Source organism: Acanthochromis polyacanthus, chromosome 6 (assembly GCF_021347895.1).
Source record: "Acanthochromis polyacanthus isolate Apoly-LR-REF ecotype Palm Island chromosome 6, KAUST_Apoly_ChrSc, whole genome shotgun sequence".
NCBI classification, from domain to species: domain Eukaryota; kingdom Metazoa; phylum Chordata; class Actinopteri; family Pomacentridae; genus Acanthochromis; species Acanthochromis polyacanthus.
The window spans coordinates 42,861,104-42,886,407 of NC_067118.1; the positions used below are offsets into that span (position 1 = coordinate 42,861,104).

Sequence of the window (25,304 nt, forward strand, 5' to 3'; positions counted from 1 at the left end):
TATTTCCTCTGAAAGTCTCCGGCAGGGGGCAGCAAGGAGCCCGCTGATGGCTACGTCACTTCCGGTCAAAGTAGTTTTATAATAGTTGTGGAAAGTGTTTTGTAACTGAAGTGTTTTATATTCGGTTTGTTTCTTACAGATTCTCCACTGAGGGTTTGATTGGACTGCAGTAAAACGCGAAGTGAGTCACTTTTACCGTCAGTAAATAAAACAAAAACAACACGTTAGTTAATGCGTGAACTCCTGTATGGAGCGACCCGCAGATATTCTGTATTAAATATAATATATTAAAGGTGTTTCTGCTTTCGGTCTGACAGCGGGATGTCTGCGGTACCGAAAGTGAGTCTGTCCGGAGGTCTGGAGATCTGCAGGGTGCTGAACGGGATGTGGCAGGTATCCGGGGCTCACGGAGCGGTGGACAGAACCAGAGCAGGTACCGATAGGGGGACCACCAGGACCGGCTATGAGATACCCAAATACACTCAAAGTTTACTCAGAGATGCCTTCTAATCTCTATGTGTTTAAAGTATGCCTCTGTATGGATAGAAGATTATTATATTACTAAATTCTATCATAACTAGGATAACTAAACGTCCTGTCCTGGTTGTTTTTTATTAAGTGATGAAAATGTCCTGGTTTTCATTTGTCATTAAATTAACTGGTTAAGCAACAAAAACCTGCTGGGAAAAATCAGCTCTACAGCAAAGTATAGATATATCAGATATAGATATAATATAGACAGGGAGGATGAGGAAAACTAAAGATACAGATATTTTTTTATAAGTTAGCTTTTGTATGTTTGTGAGAGTTGTTTTTGTTAAAGTTTAATTGCTAATATAGCAGTTTTTTTTAGTTTTTCTAATACAGAAGAGACATTATTTCTATCATTATTTCATCTGTTATTTTTGAAACTTTTCATAAAAAAACAAACAATTAAACAAAACAAAAAAAACCTCTGAGAAGCCTGTCTGAATTTGAGTCTTTGGTTATTTGTATTTGGTAATATAACAATTATCTATCTATAGATAGATGGATTAAACCTTTATTGATCTCACAGTGAGGAAGCATAGATTGTACATATAGTGGACGTATCATCTGGCTCCAGAATTGAAGCCAACCCGGAAGTGTCAAAAACTTGCAATATCACGCCGTCCGCTAGGGTTGGCTCCAAAAAGCTTTTTCTCCATAGACCCCAATTCATTTTTGGAAAAAATAAAGTTTGATAGACTGATGTTCTACAGCTCAGGATTTTTTTCCCGTTAGTTTTCATGGTCAAAATGAGAGATCAGGTGGCCGATCTTAAAATAAATCAATACTGAATTTTAAATAAATCGTTAAAGTTGGCGGAGCCAGGGGGCGTGGCTATACTTGATAGACAGCAACAGAAGCCTCTGCGGTAAAATGTGGGCGGGATAAGAGAGTCCTCAGCCAATCCTGCCCCTAGTTGCTCTCCGGTCCAGTCTGTTTGATGACACTTTTTACATCACTGGCTCCAAAAAATCCAAAACGGCGACCAGGAAGTAGCAAAATCCGGGCTTCATTTTCTCGCCGTTGAAACCAACGGGTGACGTCACGGTTAGTTTACGCCTGTGAGGAAGTCTTCGGTGTTACAGCAGAAAATTTCCCTGTTGCGGGATCAATGAAGGTTTAATCTATCTATCTATCTATCTATCTATCTATCTATCTATCTATCTATAACACAGTTACTTTTCTCTGAGGTACAGGTTGCTTTTTGTAACTTTGCTGTTTTCTCATCACGTCTCTCCAGTCGAGGCCATGCAGGAATACATAGACGCTGGTCTGACCTCGTTCGACATGGCCGACATTTACGGACCTGCAGAGGAAATATTCGGACAGTTCAACAGCAAGGTGTTTACATGCATGCACACAAGTTCACATTTACATAAGCACCTAACATGTTTACAGACAGTTTAAGCTGCTGTTTGTTCATCTCTTTGTTGTTTCCATCAACTTCATGCACGACTATTGATTACAAGATACTTTTATGAGTTTAGCTCCACTTCTTGGATGGAAAAAGACTTAACAGATGAGATAAAACGTAATTATTCCCATTGAAATTATTGTGCTAGTTATTACTAAGAAAAAATAGAACAACAGTACCTAAAAGATAGAAAAACAAGGGATCTGGAAACAGAGGACCTCTCAGGGCGTCCTATGGGGTCTGGATCAGAGGACCAATCAGGGCGTCCTATGGGGTCTGGACCAGGATGTTGGCAGTGGATCCTTTGGGTTCTCTGGGTTCTCCAGTGGGTTCTCCAGTGGGTTCTCTGGGAATCAAACTTGTTCCACTGCATCCTGTTGATGTTTGATCAGAATGGGGTCTAGGAGGTTTGGAGGTTAAATCAACATCTTGAGTGAAGGTCATGTTCCTCCAGATGTTCCAGACTGATGTTCTTGTGATGTGGTGGGGGGTGTTTTCCTGTGGGGGCAGACCAGTGATGTTTAGGGTTGTTATTTGAATAAAAGACGGTACTTGTTCTGGGACAGAGTTTATTGTGGTGTCCAAGTCTCATCAACATGGATACTAAAATCTGAGGTTTTCCAGCAGAACTCCTCATAGAACCAACATGATCCACGATATTCACTCTGCCTGTCAGTGGTGATGCTAATCAAGGCTTTGTTGAAGCTTTGACACTTCATTCAAAACATGGTTCATAAATGGAGGCTTCAGTGACACACAGTGCTCCATCAGGACATCTAGTGGTCTATATCATGAAGTACAATCGAGACTTGTTAATTACTCCGCCAAGAACGTAGAGTTATGTGACGATCGGCATATGTTTGTTTGTGAATCCGTCTGTCTGTCTGTCAGAATTACTCAAAAATGGACTAACGGATTGTGATGAAATTTTTAGGGGAAGTCAGAAATGACACAAGGACCACCTCATTAAATTTTCACAGTGATGCTGCTTATAGTCTGTATCCATGGCTTTGTTAAGGACTTCCCATTGTCAGATATACCTGCTGGCGCGGTGCTGTAACCATGACAACAAGTGAACACTGTGTCAGTTACCTGCGGAAAAAAGTCAGAGTTTAATATGTCGTCCAAAATATGACAAAAATGTCATAGTTTAGTATGTCGTCCAAAATGTGTTAAAAACGTCATAGTTTAGTAAGTCGTCCAAAATGTGACAAAAATGTCATAGTTTAGTATGTCGTCCAAAATGTGTTAAAAACGTCATAGTTTAGTATGTCGTCCAAAATGTGACAAAAACGTCATAGTTTAGTATGTCGTCCAAAATGTGACAAAAATGTCATAGTTTAGTATGTCGTCCAAAATTTGACAAAAACGTCATAGTTTAGTATGTCGTTCAAAATGTGACAAAAACGTCATAGTTTAGTATGTCGTCCAAAATGTGACAAAAACGTCATAGTTTAGTATGTCGTCCAAAATTTGACAAAAACGTCATAGTTTAGTATGTCGTTCAAAATGTGACAAAAACGTCATAGTTTAGTATGTCGTTCAAAATGTGACAAAAACGTCATAGTTTAGTATGTCGTCCAAAATGTGACAAAAATGTCATAGTTTAGTATGTCATCCAAAATGTGACAAAAATGTCATAGTTTAGTATGTCGTCCAAAATTTGACAAAAACGTCATAGTTTAGTATGTCGTTCAAAATGTGACAAAAACGTCATAGTTTAGTATGTCGTTCAAAATGTGACAAAAATGTCATAGTTTAGTATGTCGTCCAAAATTTGACAAAAACGTCATAGTTTAGTATGTCGTTCAAAATGTGACAAAAACGTCATAGTTTAGTATGTCGTCCAAAATGTGACAAAAACGTCATAGTTTAGTATGTCGTCCAAAATGTGACAAAAATGTCATAGTTTAGTATGTCGTCCAAAATTTGACAAAAACGTCATAGTTTAGTATGTCGTTCAAAATGTGTTAAAAACGTCATAGTTTAGTGTGTCGTCCAAAATGTGTAAAAAAACGTCTTAGTTTAGTATGTCGTCCAAAATGTGACAAAAATGTCTTAGTTTAGTATGTCGTCCAAAATGTGACAAAAACGTCATAGTTCATTATGTCGTCGAAAATGTGACAAAACGTCATAGTTTAGTAGTATGTCCAGTCGATAGTGTGTGATCCTGCTAGCTCAGCCCAGCCCCAGGTAATGACACAAGGACCACCTCATTAAATTTTCACAGTGATGCTGCTTATAGTCTGTATCCATGGCTTTGTTAAGGACTTCCCATTGTGTAAAAAACCTCATAGTTTAGTATGTCGTCCAAAATGTGTAAAAAACGTTGTAATTTTCTTTTGTATTTTTCTGGCCTTTTCGGATAGATGAAGTGAGAGAGAGACAGGAAATGGGGGAGTGGAATGGGGAAAGACATGCAGCAAAGGGCCACGAGCGGTAACTGAACCCGGGCCGCTGCGTTGGAGACCAGCCCGTATACATGATTCACCTGCTTAACCCATTGAGTAAAACAGGCGCCCCAAAATGTCATAGTTTAGTATGTTGTCCAAAATGTGTAATAAACGTCATAGTTTAGAATGTCGTCCAAAATGTGTAAAAAACCTCATAGTTTAGTATGTCGTCCAAAATGTGACAAAAATGTCATAGTTTAGTATGTCGTCCAAAATGTGTAAAAAAACGTCATAGTTTAGTATGTCGTCCAAAATATGACAAAAACGTCTTAGTTTAGTATGTCGTCCAAAATGTGACAAAAACGTCTTAGTTTAGTATGTCGTCCAAAATATGACTAAAACGTCAAAGTTTAGTATGTCATCCAAAATATGACAAAATGTCATAGTTTTGTACGTCGTCCAAAATGTGTAAAAAACGTCATAGTTTAGTATGTCGTCCAAAATATGACTAAAATGTCAAAGTTTAGTATGTCATCCAAAATATGACAAAAATGTCATAGTTTAGTATGTCGTCCAAAATTTGACAAAAATGTCATAGTTTAGTACGTCGTCCAAAATATGACAAAAATGTAATAATTTATTATGTCGTCCAAAATGTGACAAAAACGTCATAGTTTAGTATGTCATCCAAAATGTGTTAAAAACGTCATAGTTTAGTAAGTCGTCCAAAATGTGTTAAAAACGTCATAGTTTAGTATGTCGTCCAAAATGTGACAAAAACGTCATAGTTTAGAATGTCGTCCAAAATGTGTAAAAAACCTCATAGTTTAGTATGTCGTCCAAAATGTGACAAAAATGTCATAGTTTAGTATGTCGTCCAAAATGTGTAAAAAACGTCATAGTTTAGTATGTCGTCCAAAATATGACAAAAACGTCTTAGTTTAGTATGTCGTCCAAAATGTGACAAAAATGTCATAGTTTAGTATGTCGTCCAAAATATGACTAAAACGTCTTAGTTTAGTATGTCGTCCAAAATATGACTAAAACGTCAAAGTTTAGTATGTCATCCAAAATATGACAAAAATGTCATAGTTTTGTACGTCGTCCAAAATGTGTAAAAAACGTCATAGTTTAGTATGTCGTCCAAAATATGACTAAAATGTCAAAGTTTAGTATGTCATCCAAAATATGACAAAAATGTCATAGTTTAGTATGTCGTCCAAAATTTGACAAAAACGTCATAGTTTAGTACGTCGTCCAAAATATGACAAAAATGTAATAATTTATTATGTCGTCCAAAATGTGACAAAAACGTCATAGTTTAGTATGTCGTCCAAAATGTGTTAAAAACGTCATAGTTTAGTATGTCGTCCAAAATGTGACAAAAACGTCATAGTTTAGTATGTCGTCCAAAATGTGACAAAAATGTCATAGGCATGCCACTGTGAACGCAACTCTCCCGAGACGGTGCGAGATTCAAGATGGCGGCGCCCTGCTGCTAGATCGACAACAAGTCACTTTTTCTCTGTTTCCAAACTTTTTGTCATCCCCTATACACCACTGTCTTCCTTTTGTTTTTGAAAAACATTTTCACACTCCGACCTGGATCAACTTGAGGACTACATCGATTTTTTCCATTCTCGTTACTGCACCATGGCTACTTCTTCCACTTCAAAACTCGGAAAATCCAACCTCTCTCCGGACTACAAACGGCCTCGTTCAGAATCTCTTCCCAGCCCAGGTATATCTCCTTCACTTTCCCCGAATATCCTCCGTCGGTCAGAGGTAAGCGACATTCTGCTTTCCATTGATCAGAAACTCACCGGACTTGATGCCAGAATCGCTCTTGTAGAAGTTTTACACAAAGAATTCCAGTCACTCCGCCATAGCCTTGAATTTAGCCAGCAACAGATAGAATCACTCGCTAATGAAAATAAAACTCTTCAACACACCGTCAACACCATCTCCAACCAACTCACCTCTGTCACATCTCAGCTCACCTCTGTCACTACCGAAAACAAAATAATGAAAGAGACTATTCTGGATCTTCAAACACGAAGTATGAGAGACAATTTAGTTTTTTCCGGTATTCCTGAACACATCACCGACGACCCAGAGAAAGCAGTGAAGGACTTTTTAAAACATCAACTCAAACTTCCACCAGAAACCGTCAACAGCATCACATTTCACCGCGTTCATCGCCTGGGACAAAAATACACCACAAACAACCGACCCCGTCCGATCGTCGCTAAATTTGAACATTACAAACAGAAAGAACTGGTCAAACGTCAAGGCAAACAGCTGAAAGGATCCAACTACGGACTAAATGATCAATATCCAAAAGAAATAATGGACAGACGAAAAAACCTCTTCCCCATCCGCAAGCAAATGATCACAGAAGGAAAAAAGGCAGTCATCTCAGTGGACAAACTTTACATTAACGGTCAGTTATACCGCAGCAAAGAGATCACCCCCTGGTTATTCTAGCCTCTCCCCCTTTTTTTTTTCTGTCAGAGACACACACTCTTCCCCTTTTCTCAGCCATGTAAATACACCCCCCCCCCCCTCCACACACACACACACACACCCGTATCGCCTCCCTCTGACACCCCTTTACCCCGCCGTTGCTCTGATAAGGACAATGTATTGTTGCACTTTGTCTCGCCCCTTACGTCATGCTCTTGGATATACGCACATTTCAATGTACTTCGTTACTGTTCAGTGTTTTTTGTTCTGTTGAACATCTTTTGTGTCTACAGTTGTGTTCATTTCTTGTTTTGTTTTGTTCTAACAGGTCTACTTTTGCAAGTCTTTCTCTCTTAGATTCATACACACTAATGCATACCCACACATCCACATGCACTGCCACACACTCACACACCATAATCATTCTCCATTTTCCCATTGATTACAGTTCCCTACCATGTCAACTTTAAAGTTTGTTTCTTGGAATGTCCGCGGTATTGGTGTTCAGGCAAAGAAACAAAAAGTATTCAATCACCTCACTGCTCTTCAAGCTGATATTTGCTTATTACAAGAAACACATCTTTCAGAATTAGACAACATGAAGTTAAAATCCTCCCATTTCACTCACTCCTTTTCATCTCCTTACAATAAAAAACAAAGAGGAGTCTGTATTTTAATAAGTAAATCAATACCATTTATCCTTAACTCTACTACCACAGACCCAGAAGGACGTTTTATCATCATCAATATATCAATTCACAATAACTCCTTAACAATTGGTAACTTATATGGCCCAAACTCTGATGACCCTTCTTTTTTTCGTGACTTTTTCTCATCCATCTCAAACATTTCTGACTCCCCAATAATAATCGGCGGTGACTTTAATACAGTACTAGACCCATTAATAGACAGATCCAATACTCCAAGCAATAAACGCACCTGGCAGTCCTCAGAAACTATAATCCAGTTCATGAGAGATTTTGGTCTTGGCGATAGTTGGCGCCTACAACATCCAACTACAAAAGATTATTCTTTTTTTTCACATGTTCATCACTCATACTCTCGCATCGATTTCTTTCTCACCAGCAATTCAATTATCCCAAATATTTCTGATCACCAAATCCACCCCATCATTATAAGTGACCATGCACCAGTATCATTTAAATGGAATCTTCCAAGACCTCATCCAGTAATTACTAGGTGGCGCTTTAATACATCCCTCCTAAAAGACCCCGATTTTGACAACCTTATTAAAAGAGAGTGGGCATCCTTCCTGGAAATAAATGACTCCCCAAAGTCACCTCCATCTCTTCTATGGGAAACAGGCAAAGCCGTTATGAGAGGAATTATAATCTCATTCTCTTCTTATAAGAAAAAGAAAGAAAAGAAACTGGAATCTGAATTAGAACAAAAAATTAAACATCTCGAATTCATCAATGCCGGCAACCCATCAGAAGAAACCGAAAAGAAATTAAGACAATATAAACTTCAAATTAATGAAATCCTGAATAAAAAAAACTCTTTTTTTTAATCAATAGACTCCGTCAAGAACAGTTCCATCATAATGACAAATCTGGTAAGTATCTTGCAAATCAAATCAAACGGAATAAGGAAAAGTCTACCATCTCCACTATAAAAGACTCAGCAGGGAAGCCAACAAACTCTCCTGATGAAATTAACAAAATATTCAAAGAATTCTATGCCAAACTGTACTCATCAGACAATAACCCAGAACAAGATGACATCAAATCCTTTCTCAACAACATAAATATACCACAGATCTCCATCGATCAGAAAAATACTTTAGATTCACCATTAACAGGTGAAGAAATCCACTCTGCTCTCATTCGAATGCCCAATAATAAAGCACCTGGTCCCGATGGCTTCCCTGCTGAGTTCTATAAACACTTCTGGTCCATTTTAGCTCCACTGTTTCACCGAATGGTTTCTGAAATACAACAGCACTCCAGATTCCCAGCCAACATGAACTCAGCAGCAATCTCACTACTTCTCAAACCAAATAAAGACCCAACCCTGCCTTCAAGCTACCGCCCCATTTCACTCTTAAATGTAGATATAAAAATAATTACCAAAGCACTCTCCCACAGACTAGAAAAAATAATTCCGTCCATAATCCACCCAGACCAAACTGGATTCATCAAAGGTAGAAACTCATCCAACAACACACGCAGACTTATCAATTTAATACACTATTCATGCCCCCATCATAACAAATCAATTATAGTGACATTAGATGCAGAAAAAGCTTTCGACAAAGTCAACTGGCTATTTCTCGTTAATACGCTTCACAGATTTGGCTTTGGGGAGTCATTTATTAACTGGGTTAAAGCACTTTACACCTCACCTACAGCCACAGTGACTACTAACGGACAAACCTCACAAAGCTTCACTCTTCATAGGGGGACCAGGCAGGGATGCCCACTCTCTCCCTCTCTCTTCACTATTTTTATCGAACCTTTAGCAGCAGCGATCCGTCAGAACCCCCTCATTACCGGATTTCAAACCCCCAACATGCACCATAAAATCAGTCTTTATGCAGATGACATACTCTTATTCATTCAGAATCCACAACCAGCACTGCAAGAAGTAATTAAAGTAATAGATTCATTCTCCCATATCTCTGACTACTCAATAAATTGGAATAAATCATCCATACTCCCATTAGATAACAATAGCTCGGATGTGGCAGCCCTTTCAACACCCATCCCCATTTGCAAAAATCACATCACATATTTAGGTATCCACATTTCCCCCAGGCTGTCGGAGTTGCCTAATCTTAATTTTACCCCACTGCTTAAAACGATTACCGATGATCTCCAGCGCTGGACAAACCTCCCACTATCCATTTTAGGCAAAATTGCAGCAGTTAAAATGACAATCCTTCCCAAAATCAACTACCTCCTCACTATGATCCCAACCCACCCATCTCCCACCTGGTTTAAATCCCTTGATTCAACTATTACAAGATTCTACTGGAAAAATAAACCCCCAAGAATTAAACTGACCACTCTCCAAAAACCAAAAATTCTAGGCGGTCTTAACGCCCCAAACTTTCACCACTACTCCTTGGCAAATCAGCTTCAATATATTCACAAATGGATCCACCCCACTCATTCAGACAACACATGGTTGGACTCAGAACAGGCAGTTATTAAACAAATCCACATTTCAGATTTACCATTTTTAAGCCAATCCATAAAACATCATCCCTGTTTCCAAAGCCCAACAATATCATCCACTCTGACAGCCTGGTGGAGATTCCACAAAGTTACTAACTCCACTGTCACACCTTCACTCTTCACTCCCATCTGGCACAATCCTGACTTCATTAGTAATAAAAAACCACTAAACCTAATCACTTGGATAGATAAAGGAATCACTCACCTTCGTCATATCTATCACAATAATACCCTGGTTTCACTCCCCTTCCTGGTCCAGAAGTTCGGCATCCGGGACAATCAATTCTTGGAATATTTACAAGTTTCATCAGCCATTCAATCAAATCTGAAAAATAAAAAAAATAATAACCTGGACCTCCCACCCTCTACCTCTGCATTCATTAATATTTCCCCAAAAAAACTTCTCTCAAAAATATACAAACTAATATCTCAGTCCGACTCTGCACTTTGCATCCCCATAGATAAATGGAAAACAGACCTCTCTATTGCCCCTGATGCCGACTTCTGGACCCAAATCTGCAAAAACATTTTCACAATGACAAAAAATACCAGCTTACAGCTTATACAGTACAAAATCCTCCACAGAACTCATCTCACTGGTCAAAAAATGCACAAAATGGGATATTCACCTGAAATCTGTACACATTGCACACAAAATTGCACTGACACCTACATACATGCAACTTGGTACTGCTCACCTGTCCAAAGATTCTGGGAAAATATCACAAACCTTCTTTCACAAATCATGGGCTGTCGCATCCCTTTCTCCCCATCCCTCTGTTTATTGGGAGACGTATCCATATCTACACTGGACAGGGCACACAACCATACACTTCTTGCGGCGCTAGCTGTCGCCAAGAAAACTATCCTCTTGAACTGGAAATCAAGGAATTCAATAAATATAACACAGTGGAAAAACCTGCTCATAGATTATATCTCCCTGGAAAATACAGACTCCTCTTGCAAGAAAAACAATCAACACCCTGCCTGGCAACCATTTCTTTCTTTCTTACAGTCATAATTTGCTCTTATAGCTGATTACTATATCATTCCAACACCACAATTTATCTCGTATATTTACAATACAATCAACTTCTTCCTTTTTTTAAAAAAAAAAAAAAAAAAAAAAAAAAAGGTTATTAACTAATGAACTATTATTATTATTGTTTTTTTCTCCTGTTGCCTGTCCACCAATAACCTCAATATAAAACTCCATAGAAACTTCCTAGAACACAGATACCTACACATACAGAAGCACATTTTCCAATAGACACACTCACTAGTATTGTTTTCATCTATGTAAATACCCCTTTGTTTGTTTGTTTGTTTCATTAATCTGCTTCTCTTGTGCTTTTATTTTTTATTTTTTTTATGCATTTATTATTTTGCGTTACTGTCAATAAGATATGTATCTGCTTCTTTTTTTTCTTTTTCTTTATGGTTTGTTTTATTTGTTTATTTTTATTTTTATTTATTTATTTTTTCTCTTTTTTGATTGAATGCAGTGCTTATGGGCTGGGCTGTCTTTGCGCGCAGTGGCTGCGGTGGGGCCTGGGTGGTGGGGCGCGTCTGCCTTGTCGCAGGGCTGTGTCCGGGTCTTGGGTTATTGCTGATGGAGCAAACTCCTTGCCTGCCTTCCCTTCGCTTTTTAATGCACCTCATATGCCCTGTTTTTAATGCACCACATTATCATAATAACACACACACTCAAAGGGAGGGAAGGAGAGAGGGGGGGAGGGCCTACGAAGAAGGGAGAGGGAAGGGAAGGAAAAAGAGGGAGGGAAGAAAGAAAGGGGGGAGGAAAGGAAAAGAGGAAAAGGGAAAAGAGGGAAAGGAAAGGAGGAAAAAGAAGAGGAAAGAAAAAAAGAGAGAAGATGAGAAGGAGGAAAAGGAAAGTGGAAGAGGGAATGAATGAATGAATAAATAAATAAAATAAAAAATATATAAAGGGGAAAAGGAGGAAGGGAAATAAAGGGGGGGGGGAAGAAAAAAAAAAGGTGCTGGGTTTGGGCACGGCCTTGCGGTGGGGTCGTCGTGCCCCTCTGCCCTGCCCCCCCATGTGGTTTCTGTGTGTGGGGATTGTCCGGTTTCAATCACTTGTTTTGACAATTGTTATGTTTTCTATTATTATTGTAATGAGGTAAATAACTGTTATTATTCATTGATCTCCTTATTTATATCACTATCATTATCAGCATATATATTACACATCATATATGGAATACGCGCGAACACACTCGCACACACACACACACACACACACACATACACACTCCCTCCTTCATACACACAGAGAACAGCTATTTCTGCTTTCATTTCCATTTATTTTTTACCTTTCTTTTCTCCCTGTTTCGTCTTTGTTGCATATATAATCGTTATTACTCATTATTATTGTTTGCTCCCTACTTTGTTTAACACTATCTTCTATATTGTAAAAGTGACCTGTTTGTATGTCTTTAATGTTCACTGTTGTAATAATAAAATTAAAAAAAAAAAAAAAAAAAAAAAATGTCATAGTTTAGTATGTCGTCCAAAATGTGACAAAAACGTCATAGTTTAGTATGTCGTCCAAAATGTGACAAAAATGTCATAGTTTAGTATGTCATCCAAAATGTGACAAAAATGTCATAGTTTAGTATGTCGTCCAAAATTTGACAAAAACGTCATAGTTTAGTATGTCGTTCAAAATGTGACAAAAACGTCATAGTTTAGTATGTCGTTCAAAATGTGACAAAAACGTCATAGTTTAGTATGTCGTTCAAAATGTGACAAAAATGTCATAGTTTAGTATGTCGTCCAAAATTTGACAAAAACGTCATAGTTTAGTATGTCGTTCAAAATGTGACAAAAACGTCATAGTTTAGTATGTCGTCCAAAATGTGACAAAAATGTCATAGTTTAGTATGTCGTCCAAAATGTGACAAAAATGTCATAGTTTAGTATGTCGTCCAAAATTTGACAAAAACGTCATAGTTTAGTATGTCGTTCAAAATGTGACAAAAACGTCATAGTTTAGTATGTCGTCCAAAATGTGACAAAAACGTCATAGTTTAGTATGTCGTCCAAAATGTGACAAAAATGTCATAGTTTAGTATGTCGTCCAAAATTTGACAAAAACGTCATAGTTTAGTATGTCGTCCAAAATGTGACAAAAACGTCATAGTTTAGTATGTCGTCCAAAATGTGACAAAAATGTCATAGTTTAGTATGTCGTCCAAAATTTGACAAAAACGTCATAGTTTAGTATGTCGTCCAAAATGTGACAAAAACGTCATAGTTTAGTATGTCGTCGAAAATGTGACAAAAACGTCATAGTTTAGTATGTCGTTCAAAATGTGACAAAAATGTCATAGTTTAGTATGTCGTCCAAAATTTGACAAAAACGTCATAGTTTAGTATGTCGTTCAAAATGTGACAAAAACGTCATAGTTTAGTATGTCGTTCAAAATGTGACAAAAACGTCATAGTTTAGTATGTCGTTCAAAATGTGACAAAAATGTCATAGTTTAGTATGTCGTCCAAAATTTGACAAAAACGTCATAGTTTAGTATGTCGTTCAAAATGTGACAAAAATGTCATAGTTTAGTATGTCGTCCAAAATGTGACAAAAATGTCATAGTTTAGTATGTCGTCCAAAATGTGACAAAAACGTCATAGTTTAGTATGTCGTCCAAAATGTGACAAAAACGTCATAGTTTAGTATGTCGTCCAAAATGTGACAAAAATGTCATAGTTTAGTATGTCGTCCAAAATTTGACAAAAACGTCATAGTTTAGTATGTCGTCCAAAATGTGACAAAAACGTCATAGTTTAGTATGTCGTCCAAAATGTGACAAAAATGTCATAGTTTAGTATGTCGTCCAAAATTTGACAAAAACGTCATAGTTTAGTATGTCGTCCAAAATGTGACAAAAACGTCATAGTTTAGTATGTCGTCCAAAATGTGACAAAAACGTCATAGTTTAGTATGTCGTCCAAAATTTGACAAAAACGTCATAGTTTAGTATGTCGTTCAAAATGTGACAAAAACGTCATAGTTTAGTATGTCGTCCAAAATGTGACAAAAACGTCATAGTTTAGTATGTCGTCCAAAATGTGACAAAAATGTCATAGTTTAGTATGTCGTCCAAAATTTGACAAAAACGTCATAGTTTAGTATGTCGTTCAAAATGTGACAAAAACGTCATAGTTTAGTATGTCGTCCAAAATGTGACAAAAACGTCATAGTTTAGTATGTCGTCCAAAATGTGACAAAAATGTCATAGTTTAGTATGTCGTCCAAAATTTGACAAAAACGTCATAGTTTAGTATGTCGTCCAAAATGTGACAAAAACGTCATAGTTTAGTATGTCGTCCAAAATGTGTAAAAAACGTCATAGTTTAGTATGTCGTCCAAAATGTGACAAAAATGTCATAGTTTAGTATGTCGTTCAAAATGTGACAAAAACGTCATAGTTTAGTATGTCGTCCAAAATGTGACAAAAACGTCATAGTTTAGTATGTCGTCCAAAATGTGACAAAAATGTCATAGTTTAGTATGTCGTCCAAAATTTGACAAAAACGTCATAGTTTAGTATGTTGTTCAAAATGTGACAAAAACGTCAGAGTTTAGTGTGTCGTCCAAAATGTGTAAAAAACGTCATAGTTTAGAATGTCGTCCAAAATGTGTAAAAAACGTTGTAATTTTCTTTTGTATTTTTCTGGCCTTTTCGGATAGATGAAGTGAGAGAGAGACAGGAAATGGGGGAGTGGAATGGGGAAAGACATGCAGCAAAGGGCCACGAGCGGTAACTGAACCCGGGCCGCTGCGTTGGAGACCAGCCCGTATACATGATTCACCTGCTTAACCCATTGAGTAAAACAGGCGCCCCAAAATGTCATAGTTTAGTATGTTGTCCAAAATGTGTAAAAAACGTCATAGTTTAGAATGTCGTCCAAAATGTGTAAAAAACCTCATAGTTTAGTATGTCGTCCAAAATGTGACAAAAATGTCATAGTTTAGTATGTCGTCCAAAATGTGTAAAAAAACGTCATAGTTTAGTATGTCGTCCAAAATATGACAAAAACGTCTTAGTTTAGTATGTCGTCCAAAATGTGACAAAAATGTCATAGTTTAGTACGTCGTCCAAAATGTGTAAAAAACGTCATAGTTTAGTATGTCGTCCAAAATATGACTAAAATGTCAAAGTTTAGTATGTCATCCAAAATGTGTTAAAAACGTCATAGTTTAGTAAGTCGTCCAAAATGTGACAAAAACGTCATAGTTTAGTATGTCGTCCAAAATGTGACAAAAACGTCATAGTTTAGTATGTCGTCCAAAATGTGACAAAAACGTCATAGTTTAGTATGTCGTCCAAAATGTGACAAAAATGTCATAGTTTAGTATGTCGTCCAAAATTTGACAAAAACGTCATAGTTTAGTATGTCGTTCAAAATGTGACAAAAACGTCATAGTTTAGTATGTCGTCCAAAATGTGACAAAAATGTCATAGTTTAGTATGTCGTCCAAAATATGACTAAAATGTCAAAGTTTAGTATGTCATCCAAAATGTGTTAAAAACGTCATAGTTTAGTAAGTCGTCCAAAATGTGACAAAAACGTCATAGTTTAGTATGTCATCCAAAATGTGACAAAAATGTCATAGTTTAGTATGTCGTCCAAAATGTGTAAAAAAACGTCATAGTTTAGTATGTCGTTCAAAATGTGACAAAAATGTCATAGTTTAGTATGTCGTCCAAAATTTGACAAAAACGTCATAGTTTAGTGTGTCGTCCAAAATGTGTAAAAAACGTCATAGTTTAGAATGTCGTCCAAAATGTGTAAAAAACCTCATAGTTTAGTATGTCGTCCAAAATGTGTAAAAAACGTTGTAATTTTCTTTTGTATTTTTCTGGCCTTTTCGGATAGATGAAGTGAGAGAGAGACAGGAAATGGGGGAGTGGAATGGGGAAAGACATGCAGCAAAGGGCCACGAGCGGTAACTGAACCCGGGCCGCTGCGTTGGAGACCAGCCCGTATACATGATTCACCTGCTTAACCCATTGAGTAAAACAGGCGCCCCAAAATGTCATAGTTTAGTATGTTGTCCAAAATGTGTAAAAAACGTCATAGTTTAGAATGTCGTCCAAAATGTGTAAAAAACCTCTTAGTTTAGTATGTCGTCCAAAATGTGACAAAAATGTCATAGTTTAGTATGTCGCCAAAATTTGACAAAAACGTCATAGTTTAGTATGTCGTTCAAAATGTGACAAAAACGTCATAGTTTAGTGTGTCGTCCAAAATGTGTAAAAAACGTCATAGTTTAGAATGTCGTCCAAAATGTGTAAAAAACGTCATAGTTTAGTATGTCGTCCAAAATGTGTAAAAAACGTTGTAATTTTCTTTTGTATTTTTCTGGCTTTTTCGGATAGATGAAGTGAGAGAGAGACAGGAAATGGGGGAGTGGAATGGGGAAAGACATGCAGCAAAGGGCCACGAGCGGTAACTGAACCCGGGCCGCTGCGTTGGAGACCAGCCCGTATACATGATTCACCTGCTTAACCCATTGAGTTAAACAGGCGCCCCAAAATGTCATAGTTTAGTATGTTGTCCAAAATGTGTAAAAAACGTCATAGTTTAGAATGTCGTCCAAAATGTGTAAAAAACCTCATAGTTTAGTATGTCGTCCAAAATGTGACAAAAATGTCATAGTTTAGTATGTCGTCCAAAATGTGTAAAAAAACGTCATAGTTTAGTATGTCGTCCAAAATATGACAAAAACGTCTTAGTTTAGTATGTCGTCCAAAATGTGACAAAAATGTCATAGTTTAGTATGTCGTCCAAAATATGACTAAAACGTCTTAGTTTAGTATGTCGTCCAAAATATGACTAAAACGTCAAAGTTTAGTATGTCATCCAAAATATGACAAAAATGTCATAGTTTTGTACGTCGTCCAAAATGTGTAAAAAACGTCATAGTTTAGTATGTCGTCCAAAATATGACTAAAATGTCAAAGTTTAGTATGTCGTCCAAAATTTGACAAAAATGTCATAGTTTAGTACGTCGTCCAAAATATGACAAAAATGTAATAATTTATTATGTCGTCCAAAATGTGACAAAAACGTCATAGTTTAGTATGTCATCCAAAATGTGTTAAAAACGTCATAGTTTAGTAAGTCGTCCAAAATGTGTTAAAAACGTCATAGTTTAGTATGTCGTCCAAAATGTGTTAAAAACGTCATAGTTTAGTAAGTCGTCCAAAATGTGTTAAAAACGTCATAGTTTAGTATGTCGTCCAAAATGTGACAAAAACGTCATAGTTTAGTATGTCGTCCAAAATTTGACAAAAACGTCATAGTTTAGTATGTCGTTCAAAATGTGACAAAAACGTCATAGTTTAGTATGTCGTCCAAAATGTGACAAAAATGTCATAGTTTAGTATGTCATCCAAAATGTGACAAAAATGTCATAGTTTAGTATGTCGTCCAAAATATGACAAAAATGTCTTAGTTTAGTATGTCGTCCAAAATGTGTTAAAAACGTCATAGTTTAGTAAGTCGTCCAAAATGTGTTAAAAACGTCATAGTTTAGTATGTCGTCCAAAATGTGACAAAAACGTCATAGTTTAGTATGTCATCCAAAATGTGACAAAAATGTCATAGTTTAGTATGTCGTCCAAAATATGACAAAAACGTCATAGTTTAGTATGTCGTCCAAAATGTGTTAAAAACGTCATAGTTTAGTATGTCGTCCAAAATGTGTTAAAAATGTCATAGTTTAGTAAGTCGTCCAAAATGTGTTAAAAACGTCATAGTTTAGTATGTCGTCCAAAATGTGACAAAAACGTCATAGTTTAGTATGTCGTCCAAAATTTGACAAAAACGTCATAGTTTAGTATGTCGTTCAAAATGTGACAAAAACGTCATAGTTTAGTATGTCGTCCAAAATGTGACAAAAATGTCATAGTTTAGTATGTCATCCAAAATGTGACAAAAATGTCATAGTTTAGTATGTCGTCCAAAATATGACAAAAATGTCTTAGTTTAGTATGTCGTCCAAAATGTGTTAAAAACGTCATAGTTTAGTAAGTCGTCCAAAATGTGTTAAAAACGTCATAGTTTAGTATGTCGTCCAAAATGTGACAAAAACGTCATAGTTTAGTATGTCGTCCAAAATTTGACAAAAACGTCATAGTTTAGTATGTCGTTCAAAATGTGACAAAAACGTCATAGTTTAGTATGTCGTCCAAAATGTGACAAAAATGTCATAGTTTAGTATGTCATCCAAAATGTGACAAAAATGTCATAGTTTAGTATGTCGTCCAAAATATGACAAAAATGTCTTAGTTTAGTATGTCGCCCAAAATGTGTTAAAAACGTCATAGTTTAGTAAGTCGTCCAAAATGTGTTAAAAACGTCATAGTTTAGTATGTCGTCCAAAATGTGACAAAAACGTCATAGTTTAGTATGTCGCCCAAAATTTGACAAAAACGTCATAGTTTAGTATGTCGTTCAAAATATGACAAAAACGTCATAGTTTAGTATGTCGTCCAAAATGTGACAAAAACGTCATAGTTTAGTATGTCGTCCAAAATATGACTAAAACGTCTTAGTTTAGTATGTCGTCCAAAATGTGACAAAAACGTCATAGTTTAGTATGTCGTCCAAAATATGACTAAAACGTCTTAGTTTAGTATGTCGTCCAAAATATGACAAAAACGTCATAGTTTAATATGTCGTCTGAAAAATGACAAAAACATTGTGGTTTTTCTTAATATATTTTTCTGGCCTTTTCTTGGACAGACAAAGTGAGATAGAGACAGGAAATGGGAGAGTAGAATGGGGAAAGACATACAGCAAAGGGCAACGAGCAGTAACTGAACCCAGGCCGCTGCGTCAAAGAGCAGACCCTATACATAATTCAGCTGCTTAACCCATTGAGCTAAACTGGCATCCCAAAATGTCGTAGCTTAGTATGCCATTCAAAATGTGACAAAATCGTCATAGTTTAGTATGTCGTCCAAAATATGAAAAAAAATATCATAGTTTAGTATGTCGTCTGAAATATGACAATCACATTGTGTTTTTTTTAAATATATTTTTGTGGCCCTTTCTTGGTTTGATTGGATAGACAAGAAATGAGGGAGTAGAATGGGGAAAGACATGCAGCAAAAGGCCACGAGCAGGGATCGAATCCAGGCCATTGCATCAGATATCAGTTCTGTACATGATTCACCGGCTTAACCCATTGAGCTAAACCGGCGCCCCAGAACATCATAGTTTAGTATGTCGTCCAAAATGTGTAAAAAAACGTCATAGTTTAGGATGTCGTCCAAAATATGACAAAAACGTCATAGTTTAGTATGTCGTCCAAAATGTGACAAAAACGTCATAGTTTAGTATGTCGTCCAAAATGTGTAAAAAAACGTCTTAGTTTAGTATGTCGTCCAAAATATGACAAAAATGTCATAGTTTAGTATGTCGTCCAAAATGTGTAAAAAAACGTCATAGTTTAGTATGTCGTCCAAAATGTGTAAAAAAACGTCATAGTTTAGTATGTCGTCCAAAATGTGACAAAAACGTCATAGTTTAGTATGTCGTCCAAAATGTGACAAAAATGTCATAGTTTAGTATGTCGTCCAAAATGTGTAAAAAAACGTCTTAGTTTAGTATGTCGTCCAAAATGTGACAAAAACGTCATAATTTAGTAGTATGTCCAGTCGATAGTGTGTGATCCTGCTAGCTCAGCCCAGCCCCAGGTATTGATTATTTTATTTTATTGCCAGTTCTCCACAGAGCTGCAGGTACTCGACTCACACATTAAGGAAAGCCCTCACACTCTCAGCGGTCCCTGTGAGGCTGTGATCGCTCCTCCTGGTTGATGCGATGTGACAGTCTAATGGCATCGACCGTGAGCAGCCGTTCACCTGGAATAATGTGCAGAGACCAGAGCTCTTCCCTCACCCAACAAGCTTCTCTTTGTCGCAGATTTTATGACAAGCTTTGGAAGATTCCTGCCACCAATATGGGAAAATAATAATTAACATATAAGTCCTGCATTGTTTGCATTCATGTGTTTTTAGCAGGAATCAGCTGTGAGGACTCATGGTAATAACAAACTATATCAGATAAGTGCAGGAAACAGAAATAGCTCTAACTTTTCTTGTGTTTGTCTGATCTGTAGCTGAAATCCTCTGGAGATGCCGTTCCTTCTCTGCAGGGTCTGACCAAATATGTGCCGAGACCAGGACCGATGGAGCGCAGAGTGAGTCCTTTATGGTGCTTTTACCGGATTTATCCAGCAGAGGGCAGCGTGGCGTCATCTCACTGCTCAGTGACTGCAGGGAAAGCTTCCTCTACATACCCCCACACTTCTGTTTTCACACCAGAAGGGATTTTGTTTCTGGTTTCATGTGCACTAAAATACATACACAGGATTCAAATAAAACAGAAATGAGGTGAATATAGAAACAGTCTAGTGCATTCATCAACGGTACAATGTCCTGCTTATTTTGAAGCTTTGTCGCAGTAAAAAAAAAAAAAAAAAAAAATCTGCGTTAGCACTAACTGTTTAAGAGTTGGACCTATGTTTGTCACCTTTGTTTCATATCTCCTGTAACCCACTTACCTGCTCTGTATCTCTGCTGCTGCCATGAAGTAAATTCAAAACTGCCCTAAAAATCTTCTACCTTAAACATCAGAGTGTTTACATTCTGTGTGTTTCACCAGGTACATCATTGTCATCCGTTTGTGTTCCCACATTAATAATCTTGTAAATATCAGCCACAAAACGTTACGTTTATATAATATGTATGTCTGTGCGTGCAGGTGGTGGAGAAAGCGTTGCAGCGCTCCATGAGCAGGATGCAGGTCGACACGCTGGACTGTGTTCAGTTCCACTGGTGGGATTATAAAGACAAGAGGTACCTGGAGGCGCTGGGACATTTATCGGACCTGCAGCAGGAAGGAGTCATACGTACGTGAACACGGATACACAAACATATGACCGACAAATTTACATTAACACCAGATCATTAGACTGATGTCATATTTATCAGCCCTGGTGTGTCGGTTCGTAAATAAAGAGAAAGTGTTTTTATGTGTTGGTTATGGATGTAATATATATATAATATGAAAAACTAATAATCATAAAAAATAAAACTGATGTTGTGTTTTTGTTGTAAAGGGTTAAAGCCGGATAGAAATAATTCTCACTCTGTTCTCTTCTTTAGAGGTTGTTGATGGATATCTGTTGACTTTACAGCTTAGGCACAGAAACAGCTGCTTAGTGTGCACTGTAAGGCACATTTTGACATGTTTCTAGTTTCTGTACATCAGAATTAAACAAATATTTATTGCATGTATTGCATTATTCTAAGACTTTAAATGGCAGTAATTATTCAGCCACTGTGATGGAATGATCAGTGTTGTCAGGACTTTAGACCAGCAGGTGGTTTAGTGATGGCTTCAGAAGCAGTCCTGATGTTTCTGTTGTCAGGAAGAGAAACTGGACGTGTCTCTGGTTGTTCTCTGCTGTAATCTCTATTTTTAATCACCCTGCTCCTCAGGTGAACTGGCCCTCACTAACTTTGACACTCAGAGACTGGAGGAGATCACCAACAAAGGAATCCGCATCTCCAGCAACCAGGTACCTCTCCCATCTTCCTCTCAGAGCTCTGTTTCTGCTCTCCTTCCCCTCACCGTCTTTTAAACCGTCTGTCCAGGTCCAGTACTCTCTGATCGACCAGCGTCCTGCAGCCAGGATGCAGCAGTTCTGTCTGGACAACGACATCAAACTGCTGACCTACGGCACGCTGGGTGAGAACATCTCGTTTATCTGCATCCAGACATCTTCAGAAGGACGAACACAGAGCAGAGTTTCTACCGCTTCGGTGTTCAGCTGTGAAATGGTGGCTGTTTAAGATGGAGGCGGTCGACATGACAACACATCAACCTCTCTATCTCCACCCTCTTTTTGTCTCCATTGCTTCTCCCCTCCCTTTTTGTTTTACTTCCTCCTCTTCCTCCTCTTCCTCCACCCTTTTATTCACCCGTCACTCCTCCCTGTATCCGTCCATCCTCTGCCCTCATTTCCACCATCTCTCCTCCATCCCTTTATTTTCCTCCATCGCTTCTCCCCCTTCCTCCTGGTTTTCCCTCTTCTCTCTACTGCTTTGTCTTTTTCCCCTCATCCCTCCTCTTTCTCCATCTACTCCTCCTGTCCATCCTCCACTTTTATCTCCTTTATCCGCCCCTCATTTCCAAATCAAACCTTTCCCATCTTCTAACCACTCTATCTTTGTCCTCTTTTTTCCATCACCTCTCCCTCCTTGATTCTTGTTTTCTCTCTACTTTCTCCTTCTTTCTCCTCATCTCTCCATCCTTCCCTCCTCCCTGTATTCCTCCTCCTGTTGTCTGTCCATCCTCTCCTTTTAACTCCTCCATCTCCCCCCTCCTCTTAACCTCAACGCTCCACCCTCTTTTTTCCGTCGCCACTCATGCTTCAACCTCTTCCTCCTCTTCGTCCTTCAAGCCCATCCCTCCTTTTTCTCCATCTATGATGGCCTCTTCCCTCCACCCTTTTTCCTCCTCCTGTCCTCTGTCCATCCTCCATGTTTACCTCCATCTCTCCTCCATCCCTCTCAGCCGGTGGTTTCCTCTCTGAGCGTTATCTGGGGAAGGCGGAGCCGACCTCCAGGGAGGAGATCAACACGGCGTCCCTCTCCAAGTACAAGAACGTGATCGACGCTTGGGGCGGCTGGACTCTCTTCCAGGACCTCCTCGTCGCCTTGGAGACCATCGCCAGGAGACACGGCTGCTCGGTGGCCAGCGTGGCGACGCGTTACGTGCTCGACCGCCCCGCGGTAGGCGGAGTCATCGTGGGCTGTCGGCTCGGCGTGGCCGGGGCGGGGCAACACATCAGCGACAGCCTGAGGAGCTGCAGCCACGGCCTGGAGCTGACGGAGGAGGACCTCAACGCCATCGAGGCGGTGACACGACGCTCCAGGAACCTGATGGAGCTGATCGGGGACTGTGGGGACGAGTACCGGAGCTGAGGGAGCGACTGAGTGGATGTGACAGGAGGGGGAATAAAACACACACAGCTCCACAGCTCAGACACACAATACACACACAGACACCTCCACGGCTCAGACACACACACACACACACACACACACACACACACACACACACACACACACACACACACACACACACACACACACACACACACACACACAGCTCAGACACAGAAGGTCCAGCTGACGTCTGTCTTATAATTTAATGTTAAAGTTGAATCAGTCGACATAAGATAAAAATAATCTATCCAAAGCTGCAGATTAAAGGTTTGTCCGTTAGTTTTGTTGTTAATAAAGAAGCTTTTCTTTTTCTTTCTCCCGTCACTCGTTTGGTGTCTGGTCGTGTAGAATCCCTCCTGTAAGGAGAAGAGCACTTTATTAGGACAAATGTTCATTTAGACTTTTGTTATGATTCAGATGAACTGATCCTTTAACCCCATAGCACCACACGGTCTACCGTACACTGATACTCATTTGTGTGTGAGAAACGTGCCGTGAGGTGGAGTGGAAGGAAGTAGAGAACCCTGTAGACGACAAGAAAGAGGCACAATACAGACACACAAACACACACTGAGCTCTCTGTTGGATAAAACACATTTTTACAGTATAAGGGTCAGTCTATGTCTGAGGGACTTCTGAAGTCCATGGAATATGTCTGCATACATTTTTATTAAAAGTAACAAATAAATATTTTTATGTTCATTATGATCATGTCTTTACAAATTCCATCATTATTTATTATGGAAACATCCATCCATCCATCCATCCATCCATCCATTCTCTATACTCCGCTTTATCCTCACTAGGGTCATGGGGGGTGCTGGAGCCTATTATGGAAACAATCACTTATTAATAAAAAAATGACTGGATATCACTAAAATATCAACTAAATAACGTCTGAATTTAACACCAACCACCTTCTAATGAGCTAAACTATAATAAAATGAGCTGATTCACAAATAGTTTGGATTGTGTTCTTTTATTAAATCAGGACAGATATTTCTTTTTTGGCAATATATCAAATTTTATATGGAAAATAAGAAATTAAATCCCTTTCCACTAAGTTCCAGTTCCAAAAAGACTGGAAGACTCCAAGGCTTCCTGACTTATTTCATATAAAGTAGTCAACAGGTTTACTACAATATATTTAGAAATATCTTTACATTTCGGTTTTACTCAGTTGTATATCTAATATTTAGAAGAATCTTTCTCTAAAATGCCATGTGGTGTTTGGTTGTAGGCGGCCATGTTGGTTTTAGGACTGAAAACTGAAAACAGCAGAAATGTCGACTATGACACAAAAAGTCCCACAATTATGTATTGATCCATTAATAAACGTGTGAATATTAGGAAACCGTGTGTTAATTTGTGTGTTTTTGAAGGGTGAGCACATAATTGGTGCGTGTGAATGCACAGGCTGCATGTCATTAATGTGTGTGTGTTTTCAGTGCCTCAGTGGATGAGAATCCATATGACAGATTGACAGCTATAGGGACAGATGCTTAGACGGCAGTCAGATGGAAACACCCAGCCTTTGTTCCCCTACAGAGTGTGTGTACGTACATACTGTACAGTCTGTCGCAGTGTGTGTGTGTGTGTGTGTGTGCGTGCATACATACTCTACAATGTGTCGCAGTGTTTCACGTTTCTCACCGACACACAGCTGACACTCTGGGACCCCTGCTGTGCTGTAGGACTGGAGGTCAGAGGTTGTCCACGTTATCACATCCAATCTCCTCAGGTTTGTCCAACACCGTGGAGTTCAGGGTTGGACTGTGAGGAACGAGGACAAAGAAGATCTCTCTGTGATTCTGTACATTTTTGTCACACGAGTTTAGAAACACTTAAAAAAACACGAAGAAAGCTTTATCATCTCCAGGAGCGGATCCAGATTAATTTTAGTGGGGGGGCACATGGGGGTACAACGAAAATTTTGGGGGGCACATGGGGTGGCCAATCAGACATGGCGGGGGAGGAGGAGGGGGGGGCATGCCCCCCACGGAAGATCCGCCACTGATCATCTCATACCCAGCTTAAGTTATTTCAAAGCACTTTTTTGTCCATTTTGGCTTTGACAGCTTAGTAGAGAGGCAGACGGGAAAGTAGTGAGAAGCAAAGGACTGTGAGCTGGAGTCAAGCCCAGGCCAATCTATAACTGAGGGACTTTTAAAGTCCATGGGATATATATCTTGTATTCCTTTTTTATTAAAAGCACAAAAAATAATGTTTTTTATGTTCATTGTTA

General features: G+C 38.5%; 1 protein-coding gene across 2 annotated transcripts; it reads left to right on the top strand.

Moving 5' to 3' along the window:
* Positions 1–29: 29 nt before the first annotated feature.
* Positions 30–24,021, top strand: LOC110958515 (uncharacterized). 2 transcript variants are annotated; one of them, XM_051949006.1, is made up of 8 exons: positions 30–181; positions 318–433; positions 1,769–1,869; positions 20,164–20,244; positions 20,808–20,955; positions 21,548–21,627; positions 21,704–21,797; positions 22,626–24,021. In XM_051949006.1, the coding sequence occupies exons 2-8, from the start codon at positions 322–324 to the stop codon at positions 23,033–23,035; spliced, it is 1,026 nt and encodes a 341-aa protein (XP_051804966.1). In that variant the 5' UTR covers positions 30–181; positions 318–321; the 3' UTR covers positions 23,036–24,021. The 2 variants fall into 2 exon arrangements, with proteins under 2 accessions (XP_051804966.1, XP_051804967.1); XM_051949007.1 differs by having other exon boundaries at positions 50–181; positions 318–393.
* Positions 24,022–25,304: the final 1,283 nt, after the last annotated feature.

Coding starts and splice junctions, on each gene's coding strand:
- LOC110958515 (XM_051949006.1), top strand. CDS start 322: ATGTCTGCGGTACCGAAAGTGAGTCTGTCCGGAGGTCTGGAGATCTGC. Junction 1,870..20,163: donor TCGGACAGTTCAACAGCAAG/GTGTTTACATGC, acceptor TCTGATCTGTAG/CTGAAATCCTCTGGAGATGC. Junction 21,628..21,703: donor TCCGCATCTCCAGCAACCAG/GTACCTCTCCCA, acceptor CCGTCTGTCCAG/GTCCAGTACTCTCTGATCGA.